This window comes from Nerophis ophidion, linkage group LG14 (assembly GCF_033978795.1).
Source record: "Nerophis ophidion isolate RoL-2023_Sa linkage group LG14, RoL_Noph_v1.0, whole genome shotgun sequence".
NCBI lineage: Eukaryota > Metazoa > Chordata > Actinopteri > Syngnathiformes > Syngnathidae > Nerophis > Nerophis ophidion.
Genome location: NC_084624.1, coordinates 51,476,446 through 51,495,053, shown reverse-complemented (window position 1 = coordinate 51,495,053; position 18,608 = coordinate 51,476,446). Strand labels below are relative to the sequence as shown.

Sequence of the window (18,608 nt, the reverse complement as noted above, 5' to 3'; positions counted from 1 at the left end):
AGTGCTGTGTTAAGTACAAGTAGAGCAGTTATGCATCACTAAGACTATACCAGGACTATCATGGTGTTTCGAAATTGCGTATGGAATTAATATTGAACATGGCTGAATTAATGAAGTGGTTTTAAGGCGTGAATTCAAATTTTTTTAATGAAGCAGCTACTTTTTACATTTCAAATCTGTGTCAGGAAATCGTTTAATATACATGTTCTGCCTCATTAATCTTGCTCCATTAGATTTATATTTTTAAGGTCAGTTTTTGAAGGATAATTATCTCCCGACTGGATTTCATCTCCACAATCTAACATTTGTGTGTGTGCGTGCATGTGTGTGCTCTCATTTTAGTAAGCGGATAATCAACTTGGGTCCGGTTCATCCCGGCCCAGCCAGTCCCGACCCCCAGCCAGCCGGGGCCCGGGTCTCGTGCGGACACTGCAGCAAAACCTTTTTGGTACGCAGCCTCTCTCTGATTTGAAACACTTTGAGTTTACACTCTTGTTATTATTCACAAATATGTCTAAATCTGTGATAGTGAGAATGTCTTCTTTGCCGAGATAATCCATCCCACCTCACATTTCTGGCATATCAAGATGCTGATTAAACAGCGTGATTATTGCACAGGTGTGCCTTAGGATGCCAACAATAAAAGGCCACTCTGAAATGCATAGTTCTTTTCTCACAGCACATTGCCACAGATGTCGCAAGTTTTGAGGCAGCGTGCAATTGGCATGTGGACTGCAGGAATGTCCACCAGAGCGGTTGCCCGTGAATACAATGTCCATTTCTCTAACATACGCCGTCACTAAAGGCGTTTTGGAGAATTTGGCAGTACATCTAACCGGCCTCACAACCGCAGACTATGTGTAACCACAACACCCCAGGAACTCCACATTCAGTAAGTGCACCATAATCGTCTCAAAACACCCAGCCGGACAACTGCTGCAACAATTGGTTTGAATTTCAGCACAACATGTGAGAAAACGTCTCAGGGAAGCTAATCTGCATGCTCGTCGACCTCATCGGGGTCTCGACCTGACTGCAGTTCGTCGTCGTAACAGACTTGAGTGGACAAATGATCACATTCGATGGCGTCTGGCACTTTGGAGGGATGTTCTCTTCACAGATGAATCCTAGTTTTCACTGTTCAGTGCAGATGGCAGACAGCGTGTGTGGGAGAGCGGTGTGCTGATGTCAACGTTGTGGATTGAATGGCAGATAATGTGGGTGGGGTTACGCTATGAGCTGGCGTACATTGACAACAAACGCAAGTGCATTTTACTGATGGCATTTTGAATGCACAGAGATATCGTGACGCGATTCTGAGGCCCATTGTTGTGCCGTTCACCCGAGACCATCACCGCATGTTGCAACATGACAATGCACGGCACGGCCCCATGTTGGAAAGATCTTTAAAGTTAAAGTACCAATGATTGTCACACACACACTAGGTGTGGCAAAATTATTCTCTGCATTTCATCCATCACCCTTGATCACCCCCTGGGAGGTGAGGGGAGCAGTGGGCAGCAGTGGCCGCACCTGGTAATCATTTTTGGTGATTAAACCCCAATTCCAACCCTTGATACCGAGTGCCAAGCACATAATGCCCTGAAGCTGAAAACTCACCAGTTAGACTTTTTTATTTTTATTGTCATTCAAATTTGAACTTAACAGTTCAGATAAGAACACATTTTTGCTGCATTAGCTCGCTGTAGTGTAGGCTAAACTAGCAATAAGGTGCAGATAAAAATAGATGGATTACTGTACAGATAAATATATTGCACTTTTTCATATGCATCCACGTTTGAGTATGTTTGGATGCCGTGGATCGGCGTATACGTGTTCCAGTTCCTACCAATTTCCAGCAACTTCGCAGAGTCATTGAAGAGAAGTGGACCAACATAAACCCCTAATAAAGCAAAACTGCACATTTCAGGGTTTCCTTTTATTGTAAGCAGTCTAAGGCACACCTGTGCAATAATCATGCTGTTTAATCAGCATCTTAATATGCCACACATGTGAGGTGGGATGGATTATCTTGGCAAAGAAGTGCTCACTAACAGATTTGAACAAATTTGTGAACAATATTTGGGATGAATAGGTCTTTTGTGTATATAGTAAATGTTTTAGAGCTTTGAATTAAACTCACGAAAAATGGGAGCAAAAACAAAAGTGTTGCGTTTATATTTTTGTTCAGTATAAATAAATGCAATCAAAACTCGGCTTGCAATGAAGCCTTTGGGAATCGCTCTAATTTGTCAATAGAGCGCTTAAAAAAACATCCAAACACTTCCATCAAGGTTTTATATACACGCTGTGTGTATATATGTAATGTAATAACAAGCACATTCCTAATAACATGTAATATTTATGTATTTTGTTCATTCTAAGCATACAGCGGCAAATTACATTTAAAAAATGCATCACTGTTTGCTTTTTCCTTTGACAACTTCACTGATTATTACTCACTGCGGACTTCATAGGAGCCAACAAATATAATAAAACATCACTTACTGTACAAGGTCTGCTCTCACTGGGATGTCGACTGCTAGGATGGTCATATATTTCTGTTTAGGTGATTGACTCATAATACTCACAAAGAAAGAAGGGAGTCAAACATAGTATCTTTTTGTGTCTGTCGCCATTTCTGCGTCTAAAGTAGATGCCAAAATTGACCAACTTGTCGGATCATATCCTCATCCTTGTAAATCAAAGTGAAAGACATTATGATCTAGAATAAAGTTTCCGCGGTACGAGGCGAGAAAGCAGCTCACCAGCTCATGACGTCAAAAAAGCAGCAACGAGCTTGTTTGCTCTCTGTGACAATGTGCCCCTAAAGTAGGGCGTATTATAAGAATATCACCGATACTTGGGTAATATTCAGGTCACAAAATGCAACTGGAGTATTGTTGGCGCATTTTGGTGGTTCTTTATAGGGTTTTATTGGCGGAATAGACCTCATTGTTCGCATACTTTTATTTACGAGTTAGACTGCATTAAAAATACTTATGTGTTCTTGTCACTCAATGATTAACGATAAGCAAAATTTAAAAAAAAAAGGTGCAGTTCCCCTTTTAAATTAGTTTGAGGTGTCAGGATTAGTGTTTCAAGTTTGAGTTATTATTGTTTATTTGATTTAAATTTTTTTGAATATTAAAATGTTAAAGGTGTATATTGGCTCCAATTTAGCATGCATATGTATACACTTTATCAGATTATTTCTTTATTCGCTGAGAAATAATGGAATAATTACAGAGGGTAAAAACCCCAGTGTGGGAGTCAATTCCTCAGTCTGGGCCTTTATCTGGACTTGTACCAAAATGGAATGTGTTTTTCCTTAGATTCTCCACAAATGGTTAAGTAGTTATTGTCTAGTTTTGCTAATTAACCAACAAATAGCAATGGAAACAAACAAAAAAAATTACCTATGTAGAGGCAATATAAAGCTCTGACACAGGTGGCACTGGTTGTTTAGCATTCACCGGGACCCTCATAAGTCTGAGACCGAGTTGACAATACAAGTTGTAATCTGTGCCCCGGCTGCTGTAGCACTGATCCTCTTGCCACTGATGGCCTGATAATGTTTTCTGTGCTTGCCATACAAATGATTTTCCTCCCAAAAAGGGAAGAATACACACAGGCGTGCATTGTGCACTTGTGCAAATGACAAATTCACCCCACTGCGGAGCAAATTGTATTATTTTTATTTACTCCTCATTTTTTTCCCCTTTGAAAGCCTCATTGCAGAACATCATCATTCAGAGTCCCTCTAATTTAGGTAGGAATTTATCTTGAAGCTGTCTCCTTGGGTTGCACACTTACCTAATTTAACAGCAGTCAAGCTGCGCAGTGCTCCCACTTAAACCAAAGCAGGCATTTTTTTCGCTATAATTACTGGCTATTTTTCCATTGAGGCAGGGGTGTCAAACTCATTTTCATTGAGGGCCACATTGAAGTTATGGTTGCCCTCAGAGGGCTGCGTTTAACGATGAGTAAAATATGAATATACATGTACATACCGTATTTTTCAGAGTATAAGTCGCTCCGGTGTATAAGTCACACCTGCCGAAAATGCATAATAAAGAAGGAAAAAAACATATATAGGTCGCACTGGAGTATAAGTCGCATTTTTTGGGGAAATTTATTTGATAAAACCCAACAGCAAGAATAGACATTTGAAAGGCAATTTAAAATAAATAAAGAATAGTGAACAACAGGCTGAATAAGTGTACGTTATACGACGCATAAATAACCAACTGTTATTATTATGGTAAGAGTCATTCAAATAACTATAACTTATAGAACATGCTATACGTTTACCAAACAATCTGTCACTCATAATTGCTAAATCCGATGAAATCTTATACGTCTAGTTTCTTACGTGAATGAGCTAAATAATATTATTTGGGACGGCTGTGTGACCCGAGGGTCCCTGGTTCAAATCCCACCTAGTACCAACCTCGTCACGTCCGTTGTGTCCTGAGCAAGACACTTCACCCTTGCTCCTGATGGGTGCTGGTTGGCGCCTTGCATGGCAGCTCCCTCCATCAGTGTGTGAATGTGTGTGTGAATGGGTAAATGTGGAAGTAATGTTAAAGCGCTTTGAGTACCTTGAAGGTAGAAAAGCGCTATACAAATACAACCCATTTATCATTTATTTATATTTTACGGTAATGTGTTAATAATTTCACACATAAGTCGCTCCTGAGTATAAGTCGCACCCCCGGCCAAACTATGAAAAAAACTGACTTATAGCCCGAAAAATACGGTATATATATTACATTAACAATATTTTTTTTTTACATGACCTGCACATTTAAAAAAAAAATGTACTTTAAAAACTGGCAGCTCAGTCACCAGAATGTTACAGTAAAAGCAGTGTTTTTTTTTAAAAGCATATAAAAAAAATGAACGAATGGAATGGAAAAATACCACTTTTTTTAGCAGTAAAATTCAAGCAAAAGAGCTGCCAGTTTTTTTTTTTGTACTGTGAAATCTTGTTTCAATGTTTTTTTTGTGTTAGTTTTTTATGTTTTAGTATCTTACTGTATATTGAAAAAAAACAGTACCAAAGTTGATTTTACGGTGAAAAACTCAAGTCGGCCGAATTTAACCGTAAAATCTATTGTCAATTTTACAGTGTACAATTTGATTGATAATTTGTTTTGAAATCATAAGTCAAGCAGATATTAAAGTCCAGTATTTATACTTATTTTACCCAAAAATATTTATGGAATACATGAGAATATAATATTTTGATGTTGATAATATTGAATTTTAAAATATATGCTACTGCATACAATACATGATTTTTAATGTCAAAAGGGAAATAAATAAGAATAGGAATAAAAAATCTTAAGCATTTTATTAACACATATTATTTCTATGCTTTCGCAGGGCGTATAAAATTATGTGTCGGGCCAGATTTGGCCCCCGGGCCTTGAGTTTGACAAATGTGCATTAAGGTCTCTACTGGGGTTGTGCTGACCACTATCGAATCTTTGTGAAAAAGTATGTGACCGCCATTTCAGATTAATTCCTTTTAATGCTGATCACAAACGCCGATCCTCTCTGGCGGACACTATTTTTCTTAGTTCCCTGGCCGGCAAACCGCTAGCACACTGCAAAAACGGAAATCTAAGTAAGATTAAATATCTCAAATAAGGGTGATATTTGCTTATTTTCTGTCTGATAGATCATACCTTCTCACTTAGCAGATTTTTTTGTCTGTTTTACCTGTTTATGTGTTTTGGTCCTAAATGATCTCAGTAAGATATTACAGCTTGTTGCTGAGATTTTCTGACCTATATTCAGTAAAACATGTTTGAAACTAGAATATCAACTGTTTCAAAGCTGTGTCATCAACACTCACAATTTTTTAACTACTTTTTTAAAGTAGTCATTTCTTATTTCAAACATGAAAAAAAAAAGATAATGACAATGACACAATTGTGTCTCATAATTAAAACAGATGACAGCCAAATGGACTTTGCTGTTTTATTTTCAATGAAACAATAGAACATACGTACTCACATAGTAGTACAGTTTTTATTAGTGAGAATATACTTATTTGAAGGTATTTTGGGGTTCATTGAGGTTATCTAATTTTACTTTTGGGAAAGTCTTGACAAGCCAAATCTTCTTGTTCTATTGGCAGATAATTTTGCTTAGTTCAAGTAAAATACCCCGCATTTTTGTATTTTTTTTTTTCTTGTTTTTGCACACTGACTTTTGCAGTTCAGCTAATTTTGTGTCTCCATATAGTGTGAAGCCGTATCACCTAAGATCATAATAATCATCTTCATTACGGCATATAAACTCTATTTCTTAATATCTTAAAAATCATTCTAAAGTATCATTATCAATGGAAGACGGGGCTGAATTTGTTACAAACTTAGAGCAAACCAGGAGCAGGCATTCTAATAGCTAAGGTAACTGCTAAATTAGCTTGAAACAACTCCAAGAAATAAGTGCTTGGTTAGAAAACATAAAGTTGTACGTAGAAATTAACAAGTAAAAAAAAAAAAAAGTCTAGAGAGAGGATAACATAAGAACTCTTAGTGTCAGTATTGTCACAGCCAGTACACAACATGAAAATGCTGGAATATACTCTCGCGTTACGTAGCTTGCATCCCTTTTTATCGATGTCTTGGTTCATTTATAGCTCTTCCGTGGGGGCTTGCACCTCAGAGTATGGAAGTATCAATGCAGCAAAATTATTTGCAAATGTGCATGTCAAACTGTGCGTGTGTATTCAGATCAGAATCAGCAACATAAAACCCTGATGGGAACATTTTTAGTCTGGACATGCTGGAATGTTGTATAGTAAAACAGCAATGGCAACATTTGTGAGATATCAGGTCATTATTGCATGAAAGCAATTGCACATCTCTGATGGTCATTTGCTGCCTTTCTTCTGTGCTTCCAGTGGACCGAGTTCACTGACCGCACGCTGGCCCGCTGCCCGCACTGCAGGAAAGTGTGAGTAGTAATTCATCTATTTAAAAAAACACTTTATCGCACCCAACTCCTCTGTCCGGTTTTACGTGCTGTTTTCTACCGAGCCAGCAAACAGTAGGGCCTAATCCAACCTGTGACGCTTTAATACGTCTTAAATCAACTCTGAATTCGCTTGCAAACACTGGCTAGACTTTGAAGTTTTCCACCCATTCCTTCCTCTTAGAAGCTTCTTATTCCAGAGTTAGACTTTGTATAGGCATCTGTTTCTTTCTGCATATTTAAAGAAGCTTCTATTTGCTTTGTGTTATCAGCTCGGACAGACCATAATTATAAACGCTTCAATTAATATCTCTATTCATTCAACCCTGGACTTTCCTGTAGTCAACAGTTTGCAATGTTATCAATAAACTCATCAGCACTATTAATGCTGACCAGGCATTTTTCTCCTTACTGCTCCGACAAAGTTTTTTTTTTTTTTTAAGGTGAATGAGGACTATCATCTCGACGTGTTATGTTTTGATATCCGAAAGGGACAAGCAGTAGAAAATGGATAGATGGATCTGCTTTCTATGTTAAATTTCTGATACAAGGAGTCCTGCTGCGCGTTTACTTGCTCTGTGTTTAGAGCCAGTTAACATTTAAAGGACCTTCAATAACCACAAAAGTTGGTCTTTTAGTCAGGTTATTTACAAAATATAAAGATGATAGGCTATGGACTACTAAAAGCTAGTGGCTACACAACAGCTAAGCACACAGACTACACCATTGGTTTTCTACCTTTTTTCAGTGAACATTTTTTTAATTCCAGTACCCCCTAATCCGAGCAAAGCATTTTTGTTTGAAAAAAAGAGATAAAGAAGTAAAATACAGCACTATCAGTTTCTGATTTATTAAATTGTATAACAGTGCAAAATATTGCTCTTTGGTAGTGGTCTTTCTTGAACTATTTGGAAAAAAAGATATAAAAATAACTAAAAACTTGTTGAAAAATAAACAAGTGATTCAATTATAAATAAAAGATTTCACCACGTAGAAGTAATCATCAACTTAACGTGCCCTCTTTGGGGATTGTAATAGAGATCCACCTGGATTCATGAACTTAATTCTAAACATTTCTTCACAAAAAAATAAATCTTTAACATCAATATTTATGGAACATGTCCAATAAAAATCTAGCTCTCAACACTGAATATTGCATTGTTGCATTTCTTTTCACAGTTTATGAACTTACTTTCATATTTTGTTGAAGTATTATTGAATAAATATATTTATAAAGGATTTTTTAATTACTATTTTTAGAATATTTTTTAAAAATCTCACATACCCCTTCAAGTACCCCCAGGGGTACACTTAACCCAATTTGAGAACCACTGGACTAGACATACGTGACATGTGTCCTATATTGAACAATATTGGAGATAAAAACTGCACATTAGTCAACATAAGCACATATCGAATAATAATAGTTGCATATTACTTACACAAGTCTCCAAGGCAGAAGTGTATTAAAAAGTATGTAGTAACAAACGTGTCCGCGTTATTCAACTTACTGTAGCTTGTGCAGCCCTTTAAGACACTCAAGATTTAGAGCTATATACAGTAAGTAAACTTTGATTGATTGATTGATACTGTGGAATTAAGTTAAAGGGCCTTTTTGCAACTTGCTCAAAGTTAAATTTTTCAAACCAAAAATATGAGATGAACGCCATTGGCCAGCTTATGTTACCATAAGTGGACTGGACTCTCACATTATTAACTGTATCCACTCTGCATCCATTGCACCATGCGGGGGGACACCCCACATCTGCGGTCCCTTCCAAGGTTTCTTGTTGTTCCCATTGGTTTGAGTTTTTTGTTTGTGTCATGGCTTGTGCAGCCCTTTGAGACATTTGTCATTAAGGGCTGTGTAAGTAAACTTTAATTGATTGATTAGTGGCATTGTCACTCATCGCTGCCACCTACATGCACATAGACAAAAGCCATCCAATGCAATGACATTCAATGATAGCTAATATTGGTAATTAAACTGAACTAAATCGATATTATTGGCTGACCACACAAAAAGCCAATGTGCCTGGGTGTGTTAGAAACAGGCGTAGTTTACATCATTACATGCTAAAAGCCAGAAGAGGCGAGACATGATGCTTACAACTAGGGCTGGGCGATATGGCCTTTTATTAATATCTCGATATTTTTAGGCCATGTCACGATACACGATATATATCTCGATATTTTGCCTTAGCCTTGAATTAGGGCTGGGCGATATATCGATATAAACGATAAATAGCAGGTTTGTCTCTGTGCTATATAGAAAATTACTATATCGTAATATTCGATTATATGTTCTCTAGGAGTGTAACGGTACACAAAAATTTCGGTTCTGTACGTACCTCGGTTTAGAGGTCACGGTTTGGTTCATTTTTGGTACAGTAAGAAAACAACAAAATATACATTTTTTGGTCATTTATTTACCAAATTTGTAAACAATGGCTTTATCCTTTTAACATTGGGAACACTATAAACATTCTACCAACATTAATCCACATTAAACTGCCTCAAGTTGTTGCTTAGATTAAATAAAATGACAAAACCTTTCTTCTACATATAAAATGTGCAACATTAAACATTTTCAAGTCAACTCATCATGCTTAATTTATTACAGCATTTGGGAAGCCTTTAGTTGACTTTTATTATACACACACACGCACAGCAAAATGAGCTAACGTAACGCTAAAAGCTAATTAGCCTTCACCTCAATCCAGAACTATGAGCGATCTGAGCTGCAGTTTAAGTTTCTAGAAGGTCAACGGGCTCATAGTGATGTTAGTAGTAGTTGTGACTGGGAAGTGTTTTTTATAATTTGGGGAGTGTACGATGTCCTGCTAAACACATATCTGCTCATCTCGACGCCGGAGCACTGACTGCATGCGCTCTGAATACGCACTGCTGATTAGCTGTTACATCGCTCTGAATACGCACTGCTGATTGGCTTTGTATATAACCAATCAGATGGTTGTGTGGGCGGGAAAATGCTGGGTGCTCACTGCTCAGACAGAGGCAGAAAGCAGAGCAGCTTGTTAAGACTTTAGTTTACAAACTCCTTCGATACACCCTCATACCGGACCGAAACCCCCGTACCGAAACGGTTCAATACAAATACACGTACCGTTACACCCCTAATGTTCTCACATAGTTGCTTTCAGCTGGGTGCATATACATTGCTGGCGTTTCTCACTCCTTCTCGTCTCCTTCTCACAGAGACTGAAAACAAGCCCGCCTTCTTACATACGTCACATGCTGTCGCGCGTCTAGCGTCATACGCTCTCGCCGATCAGAGAGGTAGCAGCATGGCTAACGTTAGCTATGCTGTTATCACACCGGTATGATGATTCTATGTGTCTACATTAAAACATTCTTGTTTATACTGCATTAATATATGCTCATTTTAAACTTTCATGCAGAGAGGGAAATCACAACTAAGTCAATTTACCCAAACTGTATTTATTAAACAGTTATTAAGCAGTGGCACAAACATTCATGTCATTTCCAAAACAAAGTGCAAGATTGTCAGAGACATTTAAAAAAAAGCTGTAAGTTCACTTTTGTGAATGATGTCACCGAGATGACATATCAAAACACTAAATTAAAGTGTACTTTTTGTACAGAACGCCACTTCCATAATTAAAAACAAATAAAGTGCACTTTTGTGCATGATGTCACACAAGATATTTCAATAACTGTCAAATAAAAAGAAGCTGCATAATAGGTTCCTGTGGACGTTATCTCCTTCTGTAGTTGACTTTTGTTTTTTATACGGTGTTGATGTGGAAATTGTTGCGATCCGTGACTCGGATCTTCACATGTTTATTTTTCCATCTTTGTTCCATTCTCTTCTGACCCACCTACATCCTGTTTAGTCCGTTACCATGGTTACACATTGATTTCACCTGCTCCTCGTTTTCTACACACACCTGGTTCTCCTTGATTACTCCCTAATATAAGCCTTCCTCAATCAATCAATATTTACTTATATAGCCCTAAATCACTAGTGTTTCAACGGGCTGCACAAACCACTACGACATCCTCTGTAGGCCCACATAAGGGCAAGGAAAACTCACACCCAGTGGGACGTCGGTGTCAATGATGACTATGAGAACCTTGGAGAGAACGAAAGCAATGGATGTCGAGCGGGTCTAACATGATACTGTGAAAGTTCAATCCATAATGGATCCAACACAGCCGCGAGAGTCCAGGCCAAAGCGGATCCAAGCGGATTCCTCTTTTCTTTGTTCAGTCTGGGCCCATAAATTTGCTCACATGCAACTAGTGACGACTGCTTCTTTTGGTACGTGTATTCTCGCTAGCTCATATGCTAAGCCACCTGCCTTTTCTTAGCTCTCATGCTAATTGTTTTTGTTTTTACATTTTGTGCCGTCGTGCCAAGTCTAGTTTTGTTTGTATATCCTGGTTCTCATACTAGCACTTTTGGTTTGCATTTTATTAGCTCCAGTATTTCTGTTCAGAGCTCCCTTTTTGTTAAATAAATCTTTTAAGATCTTACCTTTTGTTGCGTTCACGTTAACGCATCCTCGTAGGAATCGAACCCGGCACCTTGATGCCGAACAGTCATCACAGAAATAGTTGCTTTGGCATTTTGTTGGTGTCGCACCGGCCGAAGATGTTGACATACAAATTTCCGAGCCCTCCTCATTCTCTAGCGGGTGACTTTTCAAATGATGCTGCATTAGATTAGATTAGATAGTACTTTATTTATTCCGTCAGGAGAGTTCCTTCAGGAAAATTACAATTTTCAGCACAATCCCATTCAAGATCAGACAAACATTACAGGGAGACAGAACAGGATCGCTGACGGGTCTGCCGGCTTCCAGCGCCCCTTACAAAAAAAGATGACATACAGGTAAACGGGGGGGGGGATGGGAGAAAAGAATAGAAGATTAAAATAAAATTAAAAAAAAAAAATCGGTCTTAGCCTGGGCCCTGGAGTGGGGGTGCAGACTGAGGCCAAGGGGGGGGAAAAAAAAATTAGCAGTGCTGCTACTTTTTGTAGCAACGCTTTTGCCGCATAAATGTTGAACATCTTCCTGATTGAAGCCAAACGACTGCCAGACGATGGATCCTGTGTTTTTTTTCTTGGGAATTAATTATTTCTCCATTTTTTTTAACAGATTCGCACCTTTTCTCTCTCGTTTACCACTCGCACCTGCTAACGTTACCATGTCGCTACCTCTGTTCCGCGGGAGCGTGTGACGTTGCACACCTGGCAGTATGTGACATGTGTAAGAAGGTGCACTTGTTTAAGTCTCTGTGAGAAGGAGAGGCAAGAAAGAGAGTGGGAAACGCATGTAGTGTAATGCCCGCAGCTAAAAGCAACTGTGTGAGAATGTATACTCGAATATCACGATATAGTCATTTCTATATCGTACAGTGACAAACCCGCGATATATCGAGTATATCGATATATCGCCCAGCCCTACTTGTAACACTCTGGAAAATTAGAGGCCTTTAGGCATCCGCATAAAGCTTGCAAGCAGTCACTTTAATTCAATCAGTTATTGTAGTCACTAGGTGTTGCCAAATAGCCAATGACCACTTCAACTTAAAAACAATAGAAGTTCATTCCAGACCTTTTGTAATAAATAGCTTAGTGTTTTTCACACACCCATAATATTGGACTAAATTGTCTTGTTTGTAGCTTTTGTTAAAGATTCCTTTTGATATTCTGTTGCTGCAGCTCCTCCATTGGACAGAGGTACCCCAGGAGGCGGAGCTTGTGGTGTTTTCTTCTCTGCTTGCTGTTCAGCATCTCCACTGCTGGTTTGATTGTAAGTAATGTTGTTGTGCACCTCGGTGCTAACACACTAGTGTGCTGTTGTGGCCGCAGGCTTGTTAAAAAGAATCACTTTTTATTCAGCCACGCGAACAGCCCTTCTTTTTTTTTTTTTTTCCTAAACTCAAAACCTTGTCGCCGCATACAAAACAAGCTGATTACCATCACTGCCTCCATTTGTTGTGTCTGGCTTTTGAATTATTACGCTGCGACAAGAGAAGTCACCATAGTCCGCCCTCAATACCAAGCAGAGGCGTTTAATTAAACCTCCAGCCAGGCTCAACGTTTCACCTTTGAAATCAGTCAACGGCTATCATTTAATAGAATCATAATAGCTTTAAAGAGTACTAGATTGATCCAGAACAAAATGTATTAAGTTCCCACAAATTAAACATAACAAATTACATTATGCAGCGATATTAGTAGAAGAGCTAATCTTTGGGCACCTCACGATTCTATTACGATTACCATTCAAGAGCTACAATTCGATTTAAAATCGATTATTGATGCATCTCTAATTTATGTCTATACATATATGCAGTTTTGCATTTCTTTTATTTTCACTAAATTAAAAAAAAAAAAAAAAACATTGCATTTTTAATAGGAAACAGTTACATTTTTGGGGTGGTATAGCTCGGTTGGTAGAGTGGCCGTCCCAGCAACTTGAGGGTTCCAGGTTTGTTTCCCGCTTCCGCCATCCTATTCTCTGCCGTTGTGTCCTCGGGCAAGACACTTTACCCACCTGCCCCCAGTGCCACACACACTGGTTTAAATGTTATTTAGATATTGGGTTTCACTATGTAAAAGCGCTTTGAGTCACTAGAGAAAAGCGCTATATAAATATACTTCACTTCACATATTAAATCCCACATTTATTAAATTAATGGAAATGTGTGCAAACAGAAACATAAGTGCTCTATAATAAAGGAGCTGGTCGTATCTCTCAGTGAGGTGGCTCTTTGCAATCAGCCAAATTTTATAACTGTCTACATTACTTTATTTAAAATAAAAAAAAATACATTATCGATTACTGACGTTTTACTAATCGATTTTATAATCGTCCATGTCCGAGTTGTGACGCATCTAAAAATGGATCATTTCCCCCACCTCTAAATATTAGCATGAATATAGGGTTAGTGAATGTGCCTCACAATACGAAAGTCCCGAGTAGTCCTGAGTTCAATACCGGGCTCGGGATCTTTCTGTGTGGCGTTTGCATGTTCTCCCCGTGACTGCGTGGGTTCTACTCCGGCTTCCTCCCACCTCCAAAGACATGCACCTGGGGCTAGGTTGATTGGCAACACTAAATTGACCCTAGTGTGTTAATGTGAATTTGAATGTAGTCTGTCTGTCTATGTTGGCCCTGCGATGAGGTGGCGACTTGTCCAGGGTGTACTCGGCCTTCTGCCCGAATGCAGCTGAGATAGGCTCCAGCACCCCCCGCGACCCCAAAAGGGACAAGCGGTAGAAAATGGATGGATGTTAGAGAACATGTACAGTGCAGCAGATCCAGATTATACTAAATTGACATTGTATTGCTTTTCCATTGAACACTTTATTCAACTCAGATTGCATTTGAAAGAAAACTGTATATTGATTAAAAAAAAAAAAAAGACCATTTTATATTTGTAATACACATATTTTATATTTTGCTATCAATATTTTTACTGGCAACATTTTTGGAGCATTACCCCAGATTTGAAGCACTTGAGTGCATTTTGCCTGACGAGCAGCAGAGGGCGCAAGAGGATTACGTTCCACCGTGACATCTCTGACGTCTCTATCATGCAGCGTGCTAACAACCTCATTCAAATGCGCTTTCAAATGCTCTCACATCGCAACAAGCTACAGGCGTCTTGCTCTTGGTTTCATCATCACCTGTCTTCAAGTGGAATTTTAGTAGAAGCCTGTCTCATCAAAATCAACATATCTGACCCCCGCCCCCTCCATGACGGATGGACCGCCTTCTCTCCACAGGCCGGCACGTGGCTCCAGGCGCAGACTTACCCGGGCATCTACGCCTCGTGGGCAGTGCTGCTGCTTCTGGTGTTGGTGACGCTGGCGCGGGCCTTCTACTGGGCCTGCATGCGGGTCAGTCAGCCCCTCCAGAGCTTCACATAGACACGCCCTTGACCCCTTTCCTCCAAACATGAAGCGCCCTCTTCCTAACTGGCCAGGCTGGAGGATGAATGGCTTTAAAAACCAAGCACCAGATGACGATAACATATTTATTTCAACCGAGTCCTTAATTTTACTCACTTGCTGTTACAACTGGCTAATTCCTGTATTCACCTTCTATTTATTCCAGTCCTGTGACCTCTGCTGCTGTTTCCCCCCCCCCCCTTCAAACATCCGCTCTATCATTTTATCACGTAGAAGCATTTAACATTTCTAAACCAGCGAGGAAGCAAATCGACGCGAGCCGCCTGAGGGATGTTGTCCAACCTTCCCCGCTGTCGTCTTTGTGAATTAAAAGGATGAAGGAAGCGTTTGAAATGAGAAGTTTAGAAGCATATGAATTTTCCTTCCCCTCCCCAAGGGATCGACTTTGATGTGAGACCGCCTGAACGCCTTAAAAGCGACGGTAATGGAAGGAATTTTGCGTCCAAGTGCGCACGCTGTAAACAAAAATTGAGCAACTGTAACGCGCTCGCTTTTGGGTGCCATCATGAAGCCAGTCATCTCAACAGCTTTATTGTTTGTAATGTTTTTAAAGCCGGGGCATCCAAACTTTTTTCCACCGAGGGCCGCGTGCGGAAAATTAATGGACAGTGGAGCCACTTTTATTCTTCACTTTTTGCGTTTGCAAAGCCGATCCAACGTTGGTCTCGATATGCTAAGCAGTTTAATATACTTGACCAAATACAAAATATACTGCTATCTAAAATGTTCCCGATTGATTAATAAATATTTTTCAAATCCTACACAGGCCAATACGTTTTTTTCATTGATTATTTTATTTTGGACAAAGTCAAGTATCATAGACGATTCATTTTTTTTTTAATAAAGTGTTTTAATCTGAAATTAAAAAAACAAACACGATCCTGGCAAATGTGATTTTGGTAATTTTTTTGTCAATTAAATTGTATGGTTTTTTTTAGGTATAGTTTGCGCCTTTACTTATCCTATCCACTTAATTTATTGAGCTATTTTTTAAGATTAGTCTGCTGCACTGTCGTTGAGACAAATACACCTGAAACACACTCGAATACAAAAGTTTGTCGGTTATTTTTGAATATCCACACTTGTTTGTTTGCTTTTCAGTGTAACGCTAATCATCCTCGCTAATGTTTTGACGCAGGCTGTGTTCTGATGTTATTTAATATTAGAACAAAAAGATACACAAATGGCCCTCGGGCTGCGCGTTAAATACCACTGCTCTAATTGATACACATACAAAGCAAAACACGTTTTATAGTAAGTCACTGACTGTAACGTTTTGACTTTTCCCAACTTTCCGAATGCACCACTAGGGGAAGGCGACTTTATAAAGCTGGAGGTGCTAAGCTTCCTTATTGGTTGCTTGTGTTTCTAAGCTTCTGCTTTGACTGTCTTATTTAACGTAGTTAAGGATGTACCGCCATGGTAACCAAGCGCAAACTAGCAGAAGACCCCTCGGACCTCAGTGTGCTTAATTCAGTGATAATCGCAGCTTCATGTTGAACGGGATCATGTCGAGACCGCCTCCTCTAACGACATCCTGGATTGTTTGAATTTGGCAATGCAAGCCTCTGTTATCGCAGACTTTTTTTTTTTTTGTAAATAGTTGGGGTTTTTTTTGTGGGGGTTTTTTTCGGGACAATTATGTTGCACTTGGAGCGAGGAGTTAAAAACACTAACATGGTGATCGTTTTTACTTCTGTTACATATTTAATGAGCTACTAACCTGATGACCTGAACACACACACACACACACGCACACACAAACCTTGCACAGCAGTGTCAGACTGCATCCACCAGGTGATGCTACGACTCAGCCGAGGTCGCACATTGTTGTTTCCAAGTCAAGTTTGAAGCGTTATCATGCTAGCAAAAAGCCTTAATGTTTTACTGTCTTCAATCATGATCATGTTTTGTTTTTTTTATTATTGTTTGAAATCAGTGCGGTTATCTCGATGGTGTTTTAATAAACGAGTCAATTGTGTATCCGTGGCGATGATGTTTTATGGACGATGCTCATGAATAGACAAAAGGCCGCCTGACGCTCTTCTCGGAGTGTTTACACGCAAATAAAGACATGACCACGTGGGGAAAAAACATTTGTTGTCTGGGTTCTCATTCATCTGCCCATACCTGCCAACCTATACGCAAAACTCACATTAGTGCATTGAAGTACTGCATGCTGGAATCTTTAATCCTTCAGAACAACCTTTCTGCTCCAATTAATTAACCACAGAGTCTCTTATAGTCCAATACTTTGTGGTCTTAAAAAGTGAATAACTGCTAGGGTCTCTAATGTCAAAAAGCACTAGCATGAACAACTGTGGCTGTAGAAAACCTCCTTGGTATTAGCTGCATTCAAAGTATTATGGGTGGTCAACTTCAAGGATGCTACTCAGCTGTTAGTTGTTTACAATCTGTATAGCATTGTGTGATATACAAAACCCAAGACAAGTGAAGTTGGCACAATGTGTAATTCGTAAATAAAAAAAGAATGCAATGATTTGCGAATCCTTTTCAATTTATATTCAACTGAATAGACTGCAAAGACTAGATATTTAATGTCCGAACTGAGAAACTTTTTTTTTTTTTTTTTTTTTTTGCAAATAATCATTACTTTAAAATTTAATGGCAGCAAAACGTTGCAAAAAAAGTTGCCACAGGTGATTTTTACCACTACGTTACATGGCCTTTCCGTTTAACAAAACTCAATAAACGTTTGGGAACTGAGGAGACCAATTTTTTAAGCTTTTCTGGTGGAATTCTTTCCCATTCCTGCTTGATGTACAGCTTAGGTTATTCAACAGTCCGAGGTCTCCGTTGTTGTGTTTTAGGCTTCATAATGCACCAAACAACAGTCTAGTACCCGCACTCCTTTACCTTGAAGCCACGCTGTTGTAACATATGGCTTGGCATTGTCTTGCTGACATAAACAGGGGCGTCCATGATAACGTTGCTTGGATGGCAACATATGTTGCTCCAAAACCTGTATGTAACTTTCAGCATTAATGGTGCCTTCACACATGTGCAAGCTGTCCATGTCTTGGGCACTAATACACCACCATACCATCACAGATGCTGGCTTTTGAACTTTACTCCTGGAACAATCCGGATGGGTTTTTTCCTGTTTGTTGCTCAGGACCCGACATCCACAGCTTCCAAGAACAATTTCAAATGTGGACTTGTCAGACCACAGAAACACTTTTACACTTTGCATTAGTCCATCTTAGATGAGCTCAGGCCCAGCGAAGCCAGCGGCGTTTCTGGGTGTTGTTGATAAATGGCTTTGGCTTTGCATAGTTTTAACTTGCACTTACAGATGTAGCGACATACTGTATTTACTGACAGTGGTTTTGTGAAGTGTTCCTGAGCCCATGTGGTGATATCCTTTACACACCGATGTCGCTTTTTGATGCAGTACCGCCTGAGGGATCCAAGGTCACGGGCATTCAGTGTTAGGTCCAGTGATTTCTCCAGATTCTCTGAAACTTTTGATTTTTTTACAGACCTTAGATGGTGAAACTCCTAAATTCCTTGCAACAGCTCGTTGAGAAATGTCGTTCTTAATTTGTTTGACAATTTGCTCAGGCATTTGTTCACAAAGTGATGACCCTCGCCTCATCCTTGTTTGTGAATGACTGAGCAT

At 39.2% G+C, this 18,608-nt stretch overlaps 1 protein-coding gene across 1 annotated transcript in view; it reads left to right on the top strand.

The window, feature by feature from the left end:
- The window catches only part of pip4p1a (phosphatidylinositol-4,5-bisphosphate 4-phosphatase 1a), a 33,458-nt gene extending 16,397 nt beyond the window's left edge, over positions 1 to 17,061 (top strand). The window contains exons 4-7 of the mRNA XM_061920975.1: positions 343 to 448; positions 6,923 to 6,975; positions 12,707 to 12,797; positions 14,780 to 17,061. Coding sequence (XP_061776959.1) covers positions 343 to 448; positions 6,923 to 6,975; positions 12,707 to 12,797; positions 14,780 to 14,923 — 394 coding nt within the window. The 3' untranslated portion in view covers positions 14,924 to 17,061. The remainder of the gene's footprint in view (positions 1 to 342; positions 449 to 6,922; positions 6,976 to 12,706; positions 12,798 to 14,779) is intronic.
- The last annotated feature ends 1,547 nt before the right edge of the window (positions 17,062 to 18,608 follow it).